The sequence below is a fragment of the Lates calcarifer genome, linkage group LG5 (genome assembly GCF_001640805.2).
Source record: "Lates calcarifer isolate ASB-BC8 linkage group LG5, TLL_Latcal_v3, whole genome shotgun sequence".
NCBI classification, from domain to species: Eukaryota; Metazoa; Chordata; class Actinopteri; family Centropomidae; genus Lates; species Lates calcarifer.
Window position 1 is genome coordinate 10,705,219 of NC_066837.1, and position 21,101 is coordinate 10,726,319.

Genomic DNA, 21,101 nt, shown 5'->3' on the forward strand with positions numbered 1-21,101 from the left:
GTTTGGGCGCTGTTAGGCCATGACAACACCTGAAGTTTTTGCGGCACGGTTGGCTTCAATCTGCTCTTATCAGCAGCCGCTCAGTTGATTCCCCTTGTTAAATCAGCAGCAGTCTGACGGACCAATCAGTGATTTCACTGCTTTGGTTTTTTTTTTCCTCTTCCACATCATCTGTTCTTCTCTCACAAGCAGAGGACCATGTGCTGAAAACACATATTCTCAATTATTTTTTCCAAGCATGTGATGGTTAAACAGATTCACAGTTGTGCTGAGATGATTGGCTGGTTTGTTTTATCTTTCTGCAGTGTTTGTGGATTACACAGTGTTCAAGTGAAACTTCTACTGAAGATGTGAAGCAAAACAAAGTGTTTTACCAGTCTGACCTCGTTTGCTCTAGGTCTTTGAGATAAGACTGGTGTGTCAGGGCCCATAGGGGATGGGGTAAGAATGTAAGGATCTAGGTTTTCAGATTGAGAATTTTGAGATCAAGGTCAAATGTACTCATTTATACACACACACACATGCACAGAGCCATGTGAGAAAGCCTTACTGCCCTCTCTTTTAACACAGCAGGAGAATTCGATGTTCCTCACTCTTTCTGTGCTGCTTTGCTCTCTCTCTCTCTCCGCTCTCTCTCTCACATCACCCCGCATCACCACACATATACACACACACACCACACACACACACACACACACCTTTTTTTTTTTTTTTTTTTTTTATCCCTCCAGTCTGGCAAGTAGTTGGTTGCCTGTGTAGACTGCAGCACAGCATGGGTGGAACCCTGCCGGCTCGGTCTCTGTTGATCAATCAACACCTACTAATGGAGGGAGAGATGAAAGAGAGAGAGAGAAGGAGCAGAGGATAGAGGGAAGGAGAGGGAGAGGGATATAGAGATAGCTGGACAGGAAGGGAACTGACTGATATGGGATTTAAGCGCTGATAGCAATACGGCATGCTGGGTTTGAAGAACTTGACCGTGTTCACAGCTGAAAGTTCCAGAGAGGGGGAGAAAAACAAAACAGTTCTGCTCAGAACTGTGTCCTGTCAGAAAATCCTCTGAAACTTGCAGCATCTAACATAAAATAGGTCTTCTGCTGTTTGACAACATATCGATTCTGAAATAATTACGTGGCTTTCCGGCGATTTCTGAAGGCAAAAGTGTCTGTTCCAGACTGCCACACTCGAAGGCGGATCAGAAAGCCTTCTTCTTTATAGTTCATATGTGAAAGTCTACAGTGGAGCTAAAGCTTTAGTGGACATGCTACATCATGATTTATTCGCAAAGATTCTTCCTATTATACTGTCACAGCAATGTCACAACATTTTACTTTTATCAATAGACAAATCTCAAGACACATTTATACATAATTCCAAAGAGTTCACTTACTTTTTCTCATTCTTTATTTTAGCACAGGCGACATAATTCATGTTACAATCAACACATCACATGAATATTGTACATGTCCAGCCTGTCTCCTAAATCTTACTTTAAAAGCGAAAGGGGTAAGAAAAATTCATGAAGTTAATTTACTCAAAATTAAATGAATTCAAATCTGTACGCTGCATCCATTTGGAATTTTCAGTTTATAAAAGAGCAGGGATGGATTTTTTCCCCTTTAATTTATTGTGTCAAGTCTTTTTTTTCCCTCATGACAGCTTTTGCCATTTAGCAAGTAGATACAAAGAATTACAGAATTACTGTCTTCATCACTGTTTGCACTGTTTTACTTTTGACCAGAGACCACAGAAGAAACTTTTCAGTGTCTGTCATATAGCAGTTTTTATATGAGGAAGAACAATTTAGTACATACAGAAAATCTGACTATGTTTCTAAATACCTTAAATTAGTGAGTTACGTAAACAATCCTTTGGAGATTTTATCAGCTAAACTCCTGTTTATTAAGTTCTGAAAGTGATAATTAAACAATTTAGACAAACTTAAGTTAGCAGAACTTTCTCTGTGTTAAATGAATCACAAATTAAGATTTTCAGTTTCCAGGACTCCACTGAACTAAAATGTTGGCATCAAGCCAGTTGGCACAATTTCAATTTTTACTTTAAAGTCTGAGTTAAATACTGAAAAATTATGAGAAGTAGAACACTGACTTTTCCATCATTTAACCAAAACTTACATCTCTCTGTTAAAACGTAATTCAGATGGCAACTCCTTTTTCTATAACTCAAATCAATAGGATAGACCCATATTCTGTAGAGGACAGGGCTTTATATTCACACACATACTATATTTTGTGTTTGATTAAATTTGTGCGACGTCTTGTATAATCAAGCCCTGAATTAAACATATATGCACTGACCACATTACACATTAGCCTCTGAGAACTGGACTACAGTATTGGGCTCTCAATGCTAAACTGAACTGAGTGCAGAGCTCAGTTCAGGATGTTTAAAAAGGATCTTAGGATCTTAGTGAAGCACTGTTCAGATAGATAGATAGATAGATAGATAGATAGATGGTTAGGCAGGCGGCAGAGTTTTAATAATTCAGCTCACCACAGGAGGTGCCTCTTTGATGTCTCACTTTGAAGAACGAGTGCATCCCTCTCACATTACATTAACACATTAACCAAGCCCCTGTTCCTCCTCCTCTTACTTCATATCGTCTCTTGTCTTTCATCCATTGTAGTTTCCAACTTTCCACATTTCTGCTTATGCCTTTTTGTCATAACTTGACTCACATATGTACCGTGTGATTTGTGTGAATGAAGCCATGCAGGTGTGCGTCAGCAAAGACATGGGTGTGTGTTATAATCTCTTCATCTCCTCTGACATTATCTTTCAAATCAGATCAAAGAAATTCCTGCAAGCTTACAACACACACACAAACACACACACATATTCTCTCTCTCTCTCTCTGTCACACACACACACACACATACACATACACCCAATTCCAATTAGATTATTTGCATCATTATGCATTATTTGTTAATTATTAAGTGTAGCACTGTATAGTCGTAGTAGTAGTGTTGCATATACGAGAGAAACAAAAGGGCTCTGCGTTAATTCATCTCACTTCAGAGACGTACAAAACAACAGATATTAACCCCTTTCTGCAGCAGTCCTGTTTTTTTGGTATATCTGCAGAGAACACAAAACATCCAGCCCATTGTTGCTTTGTCCTGATGGTCTTAAGAGCTTACATCAGCTACATTGCACACTGGCCATGTGGTCATGACGTATGAGATGGAAGTATAAAGTGGTTGTTCATGTGACTATAAAAAGACTGTATTTCATCCAGTTTAATATGTCGTTAGCGCTGCATCTCCAGAGAATTGTTTGTTATTTGAATTTTCAGCCATTCAGGGTATGTGTGTTCTGCATATAGAGCAGTAGTTGTGTATAGATCTCATTCTATATTTAGACCAGGTGCAGCAAAACAGATACATGTATTAGACTTCTGGAATTGTTGCTTTTTTCAGTGACAGTCATGTTTCTGAGAGTGTGCAGACACTCCACTTTACTTTACCAGTGGCCTACAGTCATTAGCATGTTAGCCTGGTTAACATCTCTGTAGCGTTTATGCTGTGTAACCACAGTGGCTTGTTTGAGGCTGGGGGTGTGCAGCTGTCGAAAGGGGCTGACACCAAAGAGGGCAGACACACAAACATGCACACACAGACATACACTCTCCTCCTCCTCAGCACCATTATTACACAGACAAGTCAATTCCCCCCTTTTGTAGTGAGGATGAGGGTGGTGGAAATATTTTAAAATTTGTTTTTAATTAATTTGTAAATAACACTGTCATAACATTTCATGAAGTGATCATGAATGCTGATGTCCCTCCACTGTGAATTAGATCAGATAATGATGATGGTTTTCATTTTTACCTATTTGTCATGTGAGACGTTCATTTTATACTAACGTTAAATTAAATTTTTAATTAATGCTTGATAATGTCTTTGGTAAGAGAACTGAACTCACTGTAGAAATACTGTGTGGTGCTAAATGCTAATAGATTATAGATAACCACCCTCATCACAGCACCCTCACTTTCAAATGTGTGATATATTCCAATCAACAAGCTGGCATAATATCACATCATTGTGAACTGTAGAGACAGAGCCAGTTCTGATTTTCGATAGAACAATATCTGTGCCATATATTTTGGTGCATTTTGGAATGACAGCTGAGATAATGAAATGTCATCTTCTAACATACCTATGCTCTCAGTCACAACATATTAATGCAAAGTAGAAGTAGTCTGACTGTATTCTCCTCGTATCTTTCTCTAATCTTTACAACTTCTCTCCTCTAGGTATATTGTACAAGGGCAATGGTGAAAACATTTTCATTTCCCAGCAACCCCCTGTCATCAGCAGCATCATGGGTAAGTCTGGATTCAAATATGATTGACTTGTCTGAGCTTAGACCTCTACATCTTTGTTATCACTGCTGATCATATCACTGCAGGATGGTTGGTAATTTTGTTTGACTTGTCTTTTGATTAGTGAAATGTATGTTTCAACCTTTAAATAGGAGAAGAATATTTAATAAATAAAAATACATCAAAGAGATATGCAAATTCATATGGTCAGTCAGTTTAGTGTAAAGAGCAGAAACCACTGTTGGGGTCAGTTAAAAATGGATTTTGACATCCTCTCCTAGGAAATGGGCGTCGCCGCAGCATATCCTGCCCCAGCTGCAATGGGCAGGCAGAGGGCAACAAGCTGCTGGCACCTCTGGCTCTGGCCTGTGGAGCAGATGGCAGCATCTTTGTTGGAGACTTCAACTACATTCGAAGGATCTTTCCCTCTGGGAATGTGACCAGTGTCATGGAGCTGAGGTAAGAGGGGGAAGAGGGAGGATGGCTCCTGCTGGATTTGAACCTTATCTAGAGAGGGCATGTCCTGTACCCTTTGTACACCAAAATTAGAATGTATTTGCTGTGTTTTTTAAACATGGGTAAACCTGCTAAAAAATGGACTCCTTTCCCTCTGCCAATAGATTATTTTTTATATGTAAACATGCATGTAAACACAACAGGCAATATTGAGATCAAAATGAAAAGAGGTCATTTCCATATATTGCATGATAAACATAATTATCATGATAAGCCTAGTGTGATCTATGGAGGCCAGTGACTATGTTATGGCGGTTACTTTTTAAATATCTTTTACTTCAGTTTCTTTGAACTCAAGGCCAACTGAACAATGTTAGCTTGAGCAAAGAACAAAATTGCTGTTGCCATGGACTGTAAAAAGCAATAAATGTTCCTGGCTATTTACATGTAAACCTCCAGGAACTTCATCGCACCTGAGAAGGGCCAAACATTATGGTGTCCAACCAAGTGTCATGTTTCTTTCACTGCCAATCGAAGCTGGAGCTGACAAATACCAGTGACTACTGCAGACTCAGAGTCATTGTACCCTTTCCCACTGGAGACAAAAGCCAGATGTTTGTGAGTGTTAGTGTGTTTTTCGTCCAGTGTGAGAGGGCTCTGGTTTCGCAGAGATAAAGAGCTCACTCATAGAGCTAATTTTTGAAGTAAAGCTTTGCAAAAAACATTCATCCAGGTTTCTCAGGGTTATTGTTAATGGTCCAAATAAACTGATTGATTCAAGAGTTTTCATTGAAACCTAGCATTCTAATAACTCTCTCAGCCTTAGCTTCTCTGGCCGTCTCTGGGTGAATTTTAAGCAGTGATTGGAAGCGCAAAGGAATAGGATAGATGCATTGCCAGATCTGACACTTAATCACTGCAGAAATAAACATTTGAGTACTTACTCCGTAGCCAGAGTGTGAAAGGATAAGAAGAACACTCTGAATTTAGAGGGAAAAGTTTGGTTTGCTGCTCTCAATTTAGAAACATGCCTCCGGCACACTCTTGAGTGCTCATTTCTCAGAAACTCCTAGCCATTTGAAATCTTCTCCCTGTTGACTTCTAAGAAGCATTTAAATTCTGAATTTTCACTCCTGGTCCGTTTTCCAGTAAGTTTTTCTTCTGGTGATTTTCATTTTAACACCAATCTGGCTACTAACTCCTGTTTCTTCTCTCTTTTCTTTCCTTGCTTGAACTGTGTTAAAGAAACAAAGATTTCAGACATAGGTAAGAGTGACTAATCTTTTTCAACCTTTAACCCTCTTTTCATTTCACTGTCAATTTGTGCTGCTTATGCACCAGATTCTTGCCTGCGCATATCTTCCATCCTTCTCTACTTCTTCCTTATAAAAGCAATCGCTGTTGCTCCTTCCAGGCAGCTAACATCCTTAGCCCAAGGTCACAGTATATCAACAACACAACATCAAATAGTTAGCAAGCTAATTTTGTGTATGTAATTTCCTCCAGAAGTCCAGTAATACTTTAAAGCTGCAGATTGTATCATGTTTGGAAGAAGAAAGGTTCAAATCAACCTGACAAACAGATGATGTGAAATATGACAGCCTGCCCACACACCAGGTATTAAATTAGCTTGAAGCACGATTCAGGTTAATTAAATCTTGGTTTGTTTTGATTTGTCATAAGACAACCCTCACATAAGGGTATCAAATGCAGTAGAAACAAACCACAAGCAGCATATGAAGCAAAGTGCTATGTGTAACTTGTTTATGACTGCACATGACTTTATGGCTCAACTTTAGCTCCTCTTTCCTATGTCTTTAGATAAAAAGTTTTTAAACACATTTTAAAAACTATAACAGCTTCACATCATCTCATCATCTGCAAAGCTGTTCCAAATGTTAGCTCCCCCACACTTACGACAGATATTCTTATTTTTTGATCTCACTCATCCAAGTAACTGATAAAATCTGGAAACATGGAATTGTCCATTTACTTATTAATCTGTGAAGTTGCAATATAACTCTCAAGAACTGGGGAAAAAGTAGCCTTGATGTTTGTTACATCTCACTCATCTCGCTTTTTTTGACCACTTCTTTTTTTATTGTCTCCCTCAGTCTCATTGTCTTTCCCTCTCTAATCTTGACAAGTGTTCACAGGAAATCGAGCCTATTCTTCTCTTGTCAGCTCAGATGAACCGCACAGTCATCACTTTAGCGGCAGCAGCCCCTAGCAAGGAAACTTAGCAAGGAGAGATGTGGGGCGGGTGGGTTGGTGGAGGGTGAAGATGGTGTTGGGCGTGGTTGCTTTTCTTGTGTATTTCTCTGTTTTACATTTCAGTCTCTTTATCCCTTCATCCCCCAACCCCATCCTCACTGTCCTCTACATTCATTCAAGGTGATTGATGGCTGTAGACAGTACATGCAGACAAAGCAAACTCAGTGATCATGAATAGTTTCAGACAGCAACCAGATATTCTTATACACCTGTAAAGTTTCACACAGGCAGTGTAAACTGTACATACTGTAAGAGTATGCATAAATAACATGAATGAATAAAGGGCCTATTAAATAAGGACCTGAATATGACAACCTTTTTCATGACTTACAGATATGAAGATGACAGGTGTGCTAGTGGTGCAGTTATGCACTGAGTTACTCACACTGTTATGGGAAATTTCTTTGATTTCCTGGAGAGATCCTGGATTTTCTCTGTTACTCATTCGCACATACAAAGCTGTCATGTGATGTACATCACTAATGACCTCTCTCCTCTGGCTGCACAGTTGCACTCTGTCTGGTCTATGTTACTGTCAGCTGCACACATGCCTTTGAATGGTCTGTTGTCAGCTGCAAGATGGATTCCACAGAGTCGTGATGTGTGAAAAGATCTATTCAAACATTCGGGTAGATTAATGCAAACACCACCATTTTCAAACAGGTAGACTTGTCTGGTAAGCTCTCCCAACATACCACAACGGATAGTCTTTGGTCCGCAGCAGCCTTTTCAAGTGCCCACCTAATGGGCAGTGGAGAGGCACATCTTTGTAAGCACTGCTCATATCCTGCAGGAAAGACTCGAACTGGCAGTGAGTGAGTGAGTGAGCGAGCGAGACACTAAAGTGTCCATTACAGAGATAAGATGAGCGTTTGAATTGTTTTCACACAGGTTTTCCTGATGAATAATACAGTGAAACTTCATGACAGGGTTACCAATCTGATTTTTAATTACACACGCCTGCCATTTCTGGGGCACTACTTCCTTTTATCACACTGTTATCTCGCAGCAATCACCAGATGTGGGATGTCTTTGAGTCCACAGCCACACTGAACACCAGTGCATTTGTCGGTGCAACAGTTGCTGGATGTGAACATGTTCTGCCATTTCAGTAACACACCTCTCAGAAGTTCTTAGAGACAGAGACAAGATTTTAATCCTGGATAAGATGGTGTCTCTGTTCAGCAGCCCATCAACTCTGCCCTCTTGATTGGCTCAGCTTTATCAAACTCATCTTTGAAGTTTTTCTCATGCTTCATTTAAACACCACATTGTCACAGCAACAGGTCAGGGTAGGTGGATTTTTTGTAAGGCTTAATACTGTTGTTCTCTAACCTTAATCACATTATTATCATCCTAACCATAATGACAAACTTACTCACCCTGACCTTAAAAAAGTACTCGTTATAACCCCAACGATGATCTTTCCCTAATCTAACCAGACTGTTTTTGTGCCTAAACTTAAGCAACATGTTTAACGGTTATGGTAAGGCACAGACAAATGATATTGCCCTTCCCACAGGGTGTAATATTAGGAAAAGCTTGAAAGAGTTTTTCTGGAAAGCACAGACAAAGACTGTTGTTGCGTGTGCACCACTAATATTGGTATGAACTGATACACATGTATGATAAATGATAAATACTAGGCCCTGTGAGTCATTGCTGTAAATCCTGAGTTTAATTAGTTTTTCAGGGATCATCTGACTTTTACAATGAGGCCATCAGATTTGCTGTTCCAGCTTCCTCTACATATCCATGTCCACTCTGTGATCTAGGCTGATACATTAGGATTTGGGGCCGTGTCTCATGGCTTCTTTTCTCCGTCCTTCTCTCAGAAAATGAAACTCAGCCCAGTTAGTTTTCCTTCTATGTGTTCTCATACACATACAGAGCAGAACCATACCTGGAGCTTCTTTGCCACTGGCGAGACACAATGATTGGATTCATTTGTTTGACTTATCCAAATGTAGTTTTCAATTAAAATTTCACTTTTTAATTAAAGCTCAACTTCCTCTTTGGAGGACTTGTCATGTCAGAGTTTTTTTCTACCTTCAGTCTTTCCTTTATGTTTACTTATTCACACTCTGTTCTGTTTGACTTGTTATTGTATTTTCATTCTCCCCTCTCTTGTTTGCTTGAGTTCTTTTTCCTTCTCTCTTAGCTTTTTGTCATTTACTACATCCTTCATTTTTTTATCTCCTTTTACAGCCAAACTTTTTTGTTTCTTCTTTGCCTCCTCGTTTCCATATTCTTTATTTATTTTCCTCTTCTGTCTTTCTCTTGTTGTGTGCTCTGCATACTCTCCATCCATCACTTCTTCCCATTTCTCATTTTCCTTCTCCTTGTTGTCTTCCTTTGTGTGTATCTCCTGCTGCCCTTGTTTCTCTTGTTTCTTTGTACAGTCACGTCTTATAATGTGTCCTGGCATATTTAGATGATCAAGTGTCATCCACATGTCAAGCTCATCCTCAGGCTGTGTTTCTACATTACACTGAACACACACAGTGAGAGATAGCATTTGACCCTGATGCGTTGTTTTGTCTACTACCAACCCAGGAGACAGATAATGAATTGGTAAAGAGAAATGAAGGATGAGTGGAGATGATGGATGGACGTGTGGATAATGTTAAAACTGCTCAATCAGAAAAGTCACGACAGAGAGAACAAATTTGGTTCTTTGAGGCACCTGTGGATGTTCCTAAAGAACCATTTGCAGAGATGGTTCTTTAAAGAACCACATGCTCAAAGGTTCTTTGTTGAACTAAAATTGGTTCTTCTATGGCATCACCACGAAGAACCATTTTTGTTTCCAGTTAGCACTTTTATTTTTCTGAGTGTACTGTTAAGACCAGCGCTAAAAATGAGAGAATAAGAGGCCAGCAAAAGGTCTGCAATGACTAAACCAGACTCCATATTGTACACATGCGTGTCTTTAATAGGCTTTGTCATCAACAACATCCTCACAAGTTGCTTTCTTGGCAAATGGGACAATAAAACTGAAAAACTGAACCTCATTAAATGTTGTAAATGATAAAAGTGGAGGCAGGATTTCCAGGATCATTGTGTTTAATTAACAGAATGGATCTTACAGATCTGACAGGTGGAAACAGACAGACTGCCTTCATATTATAGTCTAATAGAACCAGCAGGTCAAATGATTCACTGACTTTAATTAAGCTCTTCCTTACAGTGCTGTGTTTCTGTATTTGTTTTCACTGCCATGGATTTTGGTTTGTGGTGCTGCCTTAAGTCTGGAAAATGTTTAAATCTTAATGTAACTTTTTTACTGAAATTAAGGTTATATTAAAAAATAAGGGCATGCTTATCTGGGCCTCACAAGTACAGAAAAACAGGCTGTGTCTATTTTTAGCCTTCTTAATTAACAGCCTGTGATCATCTGCTGCTATCACCAACCACTGAGACTTATGGCCAGAGGCAAGTGCATATGTATATATATCCATGGCTGTGTGTGACTGTGTGGGTGTGATAGATTTTACATGACAGTGTGGCGGGCATCATTAAGAGTGTGTCACAGACAAGTGATAGCCCATTGCACCCAATGACAAACAGACAAACCTATTGTTAATACTCACGTATAGAAAGGGACTCGCTCACTTTCTCACTTACACAGAAATAACAACGCACACACACTCACACTGTGTCTGCTTCATTCCCTCAGACACACACACAGTGACACTAAATTAACACCAGTTTCTTGACTTTCACTTCATCAACCTTCCTTTTATTCATTATTTCTTCATTATCATCATCTCCAGAAAGTCTCCATTATAATGCTGCTGAACCCAAACTGTAAATCTCTGCTGATGACAATTTTCATTATGAGCTTATAATCCATTTGTAAAATTGTTAAAGCCGTGCACTGTATTTGATGTTTCCAGACAAACTTTGGATCATGTAGTAGTGTGTTGAAATGGTGAACAACCATCCACCAATGACACATGGACGATTTCAGTGTCTGTTCAAAACTGGGTGTATTTCTTTAAATGTTAAAATCGTCAAAAAGTGACATCAGCGATAATTAAAGGCACAACATGAATAAACCAGTCCTTTCTTGTTTCTATCTTTCTGTCTATCTTTGTTACCCCCCTTCTGTCCACCACAACCCTCCACAGCAACAACCCCGCTCACCGTTACTATCTTGCCACCGACCCGGTAACAGGGCAGCTATATGCATCTGACACTAACTCACGAAGAATCTACCGACCCAAGATGCTCAGCGGTGCCCGTGACCTCATCAGTAAGCACACACCTCACTTCCCCAATAAAACAGCATGTTGGTAGAGATGAAAGCATTCAGTTGCTAACTTTAATGCAGTGTGTACCCACACATAGCCTGCATTGATTTAAATTCTTGGAATATAACAGGAGAAAATATACAGGACAGAGACTGTAAATGTGATGTGTGTGTGTGTGTGTGTGTGTGTGTGTGTGTGTGTGTGTGTGTGTGTGTTTTCAGGTAACGGAGAAGTAGTGGCTGGTACAGGTGAACAGTGTCCTCCATTTGACGAAGCACGATGTGGAGATGGAAGAAAAGCTACAGAGGCACAGCTACTGGGACCTAAAGGTACATACACACACACACACACACACACACACACACACACACACACACACAAGATAAACACAGATAGCTGGTTAATTTAAACCTGTGTTACAACCTTAGTCACAGAATAGGATTCTCAAGACATAGATCAGACACACACAAAGCTTGACCTGTTCGCTAACGGCCAGGTGAAATGTTGGCCCGTACTCACGATATATGAGTGTGAGCATTTCAACAAGTTTCATATCCTTGGAAAGTCATTCTACTTTCAGGAGAATTTTGCTAAAGTTGCAGAACTCCACTGCCATGTTTGAAGTCCCCAGCACTGATATGGGGGCTCATTGATTAGTTGGTGTCCTACCGTAGAAGGAGTTAAACCGCTCTTGTTACCACACTTTGAGTGATTATGTAGAAAGTTTTGAAGTCAATAACTTTATATTTTGGGTCATTGAAAATTGAAAGTCAACTCTGTCTGAAAATGTAAACAGCAGCGATGACGTTATTGATACTGTCAAAATGGCGACCACTGAGCTCCTTCTTCATATGGGGGAAGAGGTAGTAGTCTCAGGGGTCCAAATCAGTTGAACAGGGTGGGTGGTGGTTTCAAATCCACACTGGGCACAAAGGTCGATGTCATCCCTCAGTGTTTGTGATATAAACGCTCCATCCTCCAAACTCTGCAGTATCCATTCACACAGATTCTTGCATCGTCTGTTTAAAGATAATGTGTGTACCTGCACATACTAATTTCCCTGAGGGAGTCATCCCAAAGGGATCAATAAAGTCTAGTCTAAGTCTAAGTCTAATAGGTGGAGGAAATTTGCCTGAGTGTCGTCCTGCCTGATAAATAATTGCTTTGCTGTACTTCATCAGGTGTATTTCTCATATCCTTTTTCAGCTTGTGGTTTTTCTTTACTGTGTTCTTTTTTTTATTGTCTGCTGCAGCTCCATCCTGATGTCCCCACAGGAGAATTGCTATACTTTAATTTTCTCCCTCATATCCTGGAGCTGGTGTATTAATAATCAACTGGATGACAATGAATTAAAATTGTGAGTGTGTTCTTTGTTTCTGTGTCCTACAGGGATTGCAGTTGATAAAAACGGCTTGATCTACTTTGTGGATGGAACTATGATCAGGAAAGTGGATCGTAATGGAATCATCTCCACAGTACTGGGCAGCAATGACCTGACCTCTGCACGACCTTTGACCTGTGACACCAGTATGCACATAAGACAGGTAACATGCAGAGAGTACCTAAATATGTCTTTACTAAGGCAGCAGAGCTCTGTCCTCACCTGACCCACAGCAGGTTGTGCTGCTAAACTCTAAGATTTTTAAAAGTTTGATCCTTTATGTGTGTCATTCTTAAACCATCTGTCATTATCTAACACTGCCATTAAGCCACGGGTACAGATTCATTCAACTCAGAGTTTAGCAGGATTTATCCAGGAAATACACTGTGTATCAGTATTAGAATCAATAGAGTCAGCTCGCAAACCTCCAGTGAAACTGTACAGAGACAAAGTAGCTTGCGATATGAAACAGTTTCTCTCTGCTTCCCATCCAGGTTCGTTTAGAGTGGCCCACAGATCTAGCCATCAATCCCATGGATAACTCCATCTATGTCCTGGACAACAACGTTGTGCTGCAGATCACTGAAAATAGACAGGTACTGTCTAATCCCCACACTGACAGCAATGTTTGTTTTACAAATGTTCTGCTACATGTGTTGCTTTTTGGATTTTCAAGACTTTCTTCTGTTTTTTTAACTAAATTAAATTTTTTGGAGTAACATAAGTAAAACATATAAATTAGTGGAATAGCTTCGTTCCACTTTCCCAAAACAGAAAATATACCGTGTTATTTCATCTTTCTTAACTAACATCCATGTGTGTGTGTTCAGGTGCGTATCGTGGCAGGTCGTCCCATGCACTGCCAGGTGCCTGGTATAGAATACACTATGGGGAAGAGAGCTGTCCAGACCATGCTAGAAGGAGCTACAGCCATTGCTTTGTCCTACAGTGGCGTCCTCTACATCGCAGAGACAGATGAGAAGAAAATACACCGTATTCGACAGGTAGTTTTTAAGACACATGTAGCACATTCATGTACAGCAATTTCCTGATGATGAACTGACACTTTAATACAGTAACGTGTCCTTTTCACAGGCCTTCAGGACATGATTGCCAAGACAGTTGATCATATAGAATTATACTCAGCCTATGTTGACATGAATGACTTTGACGTTTACTTACTTCTTACGTTTTCAAGTTGTGATTTTTTTCAAGTTGTGAGTTCTGTCACAAGGGATATTTTCTGGAATAAATCAATCCCAAACTTTTGAACACATTCCTATAACATAAGCAGTTGTGACATTAGATTAGATTAGAACATTTACAGCAAATGTTTTCTGGCTTTAAACCAACCGTCTGCTTGTCTGTCACTGTCTCAGTGAAACATTCCTGTACTGAGCTCTTCTCCATATCCCATCAGATTCATCATGTGTTATAGCACAGCTTAGATTCATAGTCCAGGCCTTTTTCAAAGATGGAAAATTAGATTATATTTGATATTCTTTGTGGTTTTTATGTTTAATTGAAAGATACCTTGCCCTGGTAAACATTTGTCCCAGTAGTAGACTGCAGTAACCCAGCCCCCCCCCCCCCCCCCAAATGAACCTCAAAGGATAAGCAGTATAGATAACAGATGGATGGATGGAACTTTTTCCAGTTGTAGTACACAAGACGTGTGTGGGGAGGGCCTCTACTGTGATGCCTGATAAAAGGGAATGTTTTAACTGATTAAATGTGGCAGATTGCTGCTCAGTATTGACCCAGGATGATTTAGGCTGACTCGATCTGACAGTCTTGAGAAACGCATGCGAAGAAGCTGCCAACTCAGTATTTGGAACAGTTTATTTTTTGCTTTCTTTTTTTTTTACTTCTGTTTTCCTGATTTTTAAAATGTCTATGTCTGGCTATCACCCCACAAGGTGTCAACTGATGGAGAAATTACTCATCTAGCAGGGGCGCCATCTGACTGTGACTGCAAGGTACTACACTACAGCTACTTCACATATGCATGCAGCCCTCCATATCCCTTTTTCTGATCTGAATCTTGACTCCCTTATCATAGTCCATTTGTTTTGTCCTTCAGCTCACTAAACCCATTTAAGCTGAATGAAGAAATAAAAAAATGATATGGATTTGATTACATATAGAATATATGTAATTGTGTAATGTTATTTTTTGTGTCTCACTTCTTTCCTGTCTTTGTTTGCTACTTCTTCCTTTCCCACTTCCCGCTTTCCTCTGTCCTGCAGAATGATGCCAACTGTGACTGCTATCAAACGGGGGATGGCTACGCAAAAGACGCCAGGTTTAATTGTCCTTCGTCTTTGGTGGTGTCTCCAGATGGGACACTGTATGTGGCTGATCTGGGAAACATCCGGATACGAGCCATACGACGCAACCAACCACCCACTGGTGTGTATATACAGTACAAATATATAAAAAGAGGGAATGATGGTAGGTTTATGGTTCATGTAGTGTTATAGTGTGTCTGTATTCACACATTCGCTGAAAGACTGCTGTACACCAATAAGTGATTGTGAGTGAAGTGAGTGACTGTTCTTTTGGGTTTGACCAGTGGTCACACAGCATCCACTTGCAATGTGGACTCACTCAAGAGTCTGAGGGGTCAAAGAGGTTAACAGCTACTACAGCAGTATACAGCACTTCAGACCACACTGAGCTGCACAGGGTCTCAAAGGCTTAAATGACCAAAGTGCTGCCGTCTACACAAAGAACTGCTCCAAGATATTTTTCATACCCATTACAGACAGTTATCACACAAAATTTTGAATAGGGTTTTTCTGCATATGCTGTGTTCCAATGCATTACGATACAGTTCAGTCGTTTAGTAATAAAGAAAAGAACTAACAGACTGACTCTGTTTGTCTGTGTGTCTTCAGGCTCTCTGGCTTCAGGTCCCAGCTCCTATGAAGTGGCATCTCCAGCCTCTCAAGAGCTCTACGTGTTTGATTCAAATGGGACTCATCAGTTCACCATGTCTCTGGTCACCGGAGACTATAAATACAACTTTAGCTACAGGTTGGTGTGTGTGGAAAGGAACATACACTGCATTTGTTTTGGGAAGAATAAATGACTGCCTCTGCAACACATCCCTTGCAAAACATAAAAACATATCTCTATCATGAGTTTTATTCTCCTCTATCATTATAGCTTCAAAAATCTTTTTATTTCTGTAGCCTCTTTGTTTTTCTCCTTTTCAAACTTAACCCAGTTTTCACATTTCCCTCCCTCCATTCCTTGACTCTCAGCAATGAGGAGGATGTAACTGCGGTGACAGACAGCAGCGGAAACACCCTCCGTATCCGTAGAGATACCAACAGGATGCCTGTGCGTGTGGTTGCCCCTGACAATCAGGTGGGATAAGCAAGTCTTGACAGAATGAATTTTCATATGCAGGCATTTGTTTTAGCATGAGGTGCCACCTGTTCAGGGTTTTAAGTCCATTTATTTGTCTCAACATTAGAAGTGTTTTCATTTGAATGAATGAATTTTAAGCAATGCTATAATGCATTCAGCCAGTTTCTGTAATGTTAATTTTGAATATAGCGTTGCTTCTCACAGAAGTATCAAAGACTACAACAATACCAAGAATTGACAACCAAGAATACTTGTCAAAGTAAACAAACATACATGTATACTGATGTTTACTGTCTGAGTCGACGCCTGACATGAAGTAAGACTATACTGGCAGAATCTGAACACATAACCATGTCTGCCTGTTTGCCTGTGGCTGTGCGTGGTTGTGTGTGTGTGTGTAGGTTATCTGGCTAACCATCGGGACTAACGGAGGTCTGAAGACTCTCACGGCTCAGGGTCAGGAACTGGTCTTGTTTAGTTACCATGGCAACAGCGGCTTGCTCGCTACCAAGAGCATCCAAATAGGCTGGACAACCTTCTATGAGTGAGGAGCATTACTGTGTTTATACAATTTCATTTTATAGATTTATGCTAAGTGCATGTCTGTACTGCTGTGTGCTGACGGATGGATGGACAGTCAGATTTTAAATTTCTCAGTTTCTGACAGAATAGCATCACTGAATATACAAGTTTATGTCTCTACATAACCTTTTGTTGGACCAAAATTTTAGTCTTTTTTTCTTTAACATTTATTTATCCAGGGCAGGCACCCTCTCTTTTGCAGGAACACCCTGATCGCATTCACTCAATTACACACTTTCACACTAAGAAGCTGCCGGGTATAACCACAGTCTGATCTGCTGACCACTGAGCAGCTCCACTTGAGCAGCTGGGATTAAGGTTAAGGTTCATTCTCAGTTCAGTCAGAACTGGGATTGAACCAGCAACCTTGTAGTCACGAGTTTGTTTCTCAAACCTTCAGGCCACCTCTGCCCCTCTGACAAGAGAACAGAGAATAACTGAAAACATAGTTTCATGACAGTAGAAATTCACTGAGTCTGCTTCATCTAAGTAAATAAAGTCTATGTCCTGCTGGTCAGATCCAGTTTAAATCACACTTTCTTTAAAATTGGACACAATTTGTGTGTGTGTGTGTGTGTGATGTTGATTTAGGTTTTTTTTTTTTTATCAGTACACATAAAGTACATTACAGTAATTGCAACTAATGCTGCTTTATTCCTCCCTGCATCCTCGCTGTCCTTCAAGCTATGACAGTGAGGGTCGTCTGACTAATGTGACCTTCCCCACCGGTGTGGTGACCAATCTCCATGGCGACATGTCATCGGGGGCTGTTGCTGTGGACATTGAGACATCAGGGAGGGATGAGGACGTTTCTATAACAACCAACCTGTCATCAATAGACTCCTTCTACACCCTAGTGCAGGGTAAGGCACTTACACAAATGTGTGTATGTGTGTGTGACAGAGAAAGGAAGAAAGTTTTCAACAGTGTGTGTGTTGTTGTCCTGGCAGTTACTCAACCCAAACACCCCAAAATCATTAAATCCCTATTTCTCTGACTAAGCCAAACTGTGAATGATTATTTAGATTGCTTTCCAGAGTATGTTCTTCTGGTTCAGGTGAATGCACCATGAACCCATTGTATGTACTGACCTACTCTTAGCAGTACTGCATGATAATATATTTAAGTGAATTCCAATCTGTAATATTTCATTTTGAATCACAAAAAAGCCAGGAGCACAGACACACAGTATAAAACACAGAATTGATTGATGGTCTCATTCTTTGCTTCATTCAACAGCACAGCTGATCATGGAATTAAAACTGTACGGTGTGCATTTGAATGTATTTCTGGTTTGCCATTTTTTCTAACTGTGGTGTTTTCTAACATTTGAGGGTATTACAGGCTCTCTGTCAGCAAAGCTGCTGTTTTTTTTCTCAGTGCTAAACAACATCACGTATCAACATTTAAAAACTTTTGCGAAATAATAGTTGAAACTGAACTGGATCAAAAACATTAACTAACTGACAAAGATACAGTGAAATAAAAGGAGACACAACACCCTATCATTGTGTTCAACTGTAGTTAACTGTAGATTTTTCTTTCCTCTTTAATGTGTTCTTGAGAAATTATGGAAAACATCCTGTGACTATTTCACAGTAAAAGCCATATGTAGCTCTCTTCACTTTTACTTTGAAGAGCACTTCCTTTCATTCGACTGGTTTTTCCTGTGGTTTGTGTCAGAGTAAATCACACCAGAAGCTTTTGTTACTTTTGTAACTTTTGTTGCCTTTAAAGTTGCTTTCTGTTTCTATTTTTAATCTTCTAAGAGAAAAGATCTGAGATGAGAGAGTGAGCTTTGGATTGCTCTGAGAGGAAATGCAAAAGAAAAAAAAGCTGCCTTCACCATCCTCAGCATCCTTTATGTCAGACATTCGGCCCTAAACTAATCATTTAGCACATGATGTCCTTGTTAAAGCTGAACTAATGAGCCAGTTGAAGCAAGGCCTCAAGTGGCCAGCAGTGATTTGTTTCAGAGCAGGCTACATGGGTCCAGAGTGTGAAGGAAAACAGAATAGATTCTCCCTCACAGCAGCACCGTATTGATCGGAATGTAATAAGTTATTCAAAGCCATGACAAGTGTAGCACTCCTCTCCATCAATTCATGTACATTATTTATTGTTTCGACTCCTCACTATCATCTAAACTGCGTAGTGTGCCAGTGTGCACATTGTACCCACAATTATGTGTAGGTACATCTCAGACATGGTAAACTAATGCTGCTTTGTGAAAACAGGGGAACGTGTTGGTATTGCAGGTCTTAGCAGTGATGACTCATAAGGACAAATACAGTAAATGTTCATGCCAATACATTATCATGGGCTGGCTCTAACTAGCTGTGTGTGCTATCTGTCCTCCTTCAGAACATACTGTGCCAAGCTTTCTTTTATGCTTAGAAAGTCATGGTGGGTGGTAGTGAAGGATCAGCTCCACCCAGCAGATCTACCCCATAATATTAAACCACAACATATGAAAAAAAAGAAAAGCTTTTGTTGTTGCTCTCAATTTAAGATAAATGAATTGGAGTATAAACATAAGACTAACTGCCAAATATAATCCCTGTAAAGCAGAAATAAAATGTGTAACAAAAAGAGACTATACTGCTCTTATCATAGTGTTAAATAGTTAATTAACTGTGGCTCCAAATGTGTAGATTTTTTATTCTGTTTAATGTACTTTGATTAGTTGTTAAAAAAGATAATCGGTCAAAGAGGAATCACTTACCTGATGGTATATCAGAGGGAAGGCGGAAGCAAAATGTCTATAGCCTAGAAAGCCTCTCACACTCACACACACACACACACACACACACACATACACATACACACACTTACACAGCCATTAGTCCAGCAAGAGGTCAAGGGGAATCTCATTAAAAGAGGCTGGGGGATGTTAATACCTGCTCTGTGCTCCATTAGCAGGTTCAAACACTGCCCACGGAAATTAATTGTACTGTTTTCTCACCTTACAAACTGTATATCCCTTTATGTCCTTCCCTCTCTTGCACTTTCTTGTTCTCCTCTCTTTGTCTCTCTTTTTCTGTCCTTTATGCTCAGTTTGTTTAAGTATTATCACAGTGTTTTAAAATAAATGCCCTAGAATTTGCCATATTGAAAACAACTGGGAAAATTTGTTACAGTTCATTAATGATAATTGCCTCTATCTGTCTCTCATATAGACCAGCTTCGTAACAGCTACCAGGTGGGAAATGACCATTCACTAAGGGTCATTTATGCCAATGGGATGGACACACACTACCAGACAGAGCCCCATATATTGGCAGGTATGTAGTTTTGAGCACATTTCCCAAATGTATAATGTGAGGTTTGATGACTCTGTTACATTAGTTAAAATCTGAAAGAATTTGTTATTGTTAAATGATTTTATCCTAATTCAGACTGTGCAGTATGTGTAAAGCATTGGGTGCAGGCTGTTTACATGGTGAATGCATACTATAAATTGCTCAGTACCCTACATGCCAGATTTCTATGTGAATGGTTGTCAGTGGTTGCTGCAGCTACTGCTCAGACTGTTACATCTGAAGGAGTTCATGTTCCATCGGTTCTTCACAGCTACATTGCATACATTACTACATGAAGATACTGTACATTTTGGAAAGATAATCAGGGTTAACAGGAAGATTTTTGCTTTGAATTACCAGGCTTGCTGACTATACAGAATGTGTATGCATTAGCAGACATATTTTGGTGTATGAGAGCAATCAAGCAAGAGAGAGAAAGCAGGAGAGACAGAAGCCTGAAGTCTCATTGTGTTGACCAGTGTGAGAAGCATTGGCATTTTCCTGACCTTGTATGTGGCATTGGTGCACAGTACAGAATGCACAGTGAACTGAGGTTCATTCACCTGAAGCAGTGCAAAACAAGTTGTTGGTATTTTGGTGGCCTTAGAGTTTGCACAGAGAACAGACACCTCAGAACCATATAACTTGATTATCTGCCTGTTATGTGGTATGTCCATCACAACCCCATTTCCCGCTCTTTTTTGCAGTTTTTTTAGCACATTCTTGAAATGCAGTATAGTGCAAACACTGCTGTATCACATTCTGCAATGTGATGTGATAATTTGAAACATGAGCCAGTTCTGGAGAAGCTGACCTCAGCGATTAGCACATCTGTTCTGCCTCACCCAGTCCTTCTGCAGTTTACTGCACCTATATGTACCAAACACAGCTTGTGTGTGCTCAGGTCCTGACGCTACAATACCTGCCCACTTACATCACTCACTGCACATCTTATAAAAGAGTTATAAAAGAGTTGATGGAGCTCAGTAATGATGCAGTACTGTTATGATTAGGATGAGCTTCCTTTAATGTGCAGTGCCACAGGTAGTGTGCAAGGCATCCAGGATATTGCAGTGAAGTTGGAACCAGCCTGAAAAATGCAAAAGTTCAGTTACAGAGA

The 21,101-nt window shown here is 39.9% G+C and overlaps 1 protein-coding gene across 1 annotated transcript in view; it reads left to right on the forward strand.

Annotated features, from left to right (window-relative positions):
- Positions 1 to 21,101, forward strand: part of LOC108887372 (teneurin-3-like) — a 270,632-nt gene that overhangs the window by 225,728 nt on the left and 23,803 nt on the right. The window contains 15 exon segments of the mRNA XM_051070563.1: positions 4,283 to 4,354; positions 4,633 to 4,810; positions 6,053 to 6,073; positions 11,215 to 11,339; positions 11,559 to 11,666; positions 12,728 to 12,882; positions 13,214 to 13,315; positions 13,550 to 13,723; positions 14,639 to 14,698; positions 14,969 to 15,131; positions 15,620 to 15,758; positions 15,989 to 16,094; positions 16,499 to 16,641; positions 17,364 to 17,542; positions 19,859 to 19,963. Of these exon segments, the coding sequence (XP_050926520.1) occupies positions 4,283 to 4,354; positions 4,633 to 4,810; positions 6,053 to 6,073; positions 11,215 to 11,339; positions 11,559 to 11,666; positions 12,728 to 12,882; positions 13,214 to 13,315; positions 13,550 to 13,723; positions 14,639 to 14,698; positions 14,969 to 15,131; positions 15,620 to 15,758; positions 15,989 to 16,094; positions 16,499 to 16,641; positions 17,364 to 17,542; positions 19,859 to 19,963 (1,830 nt within the window).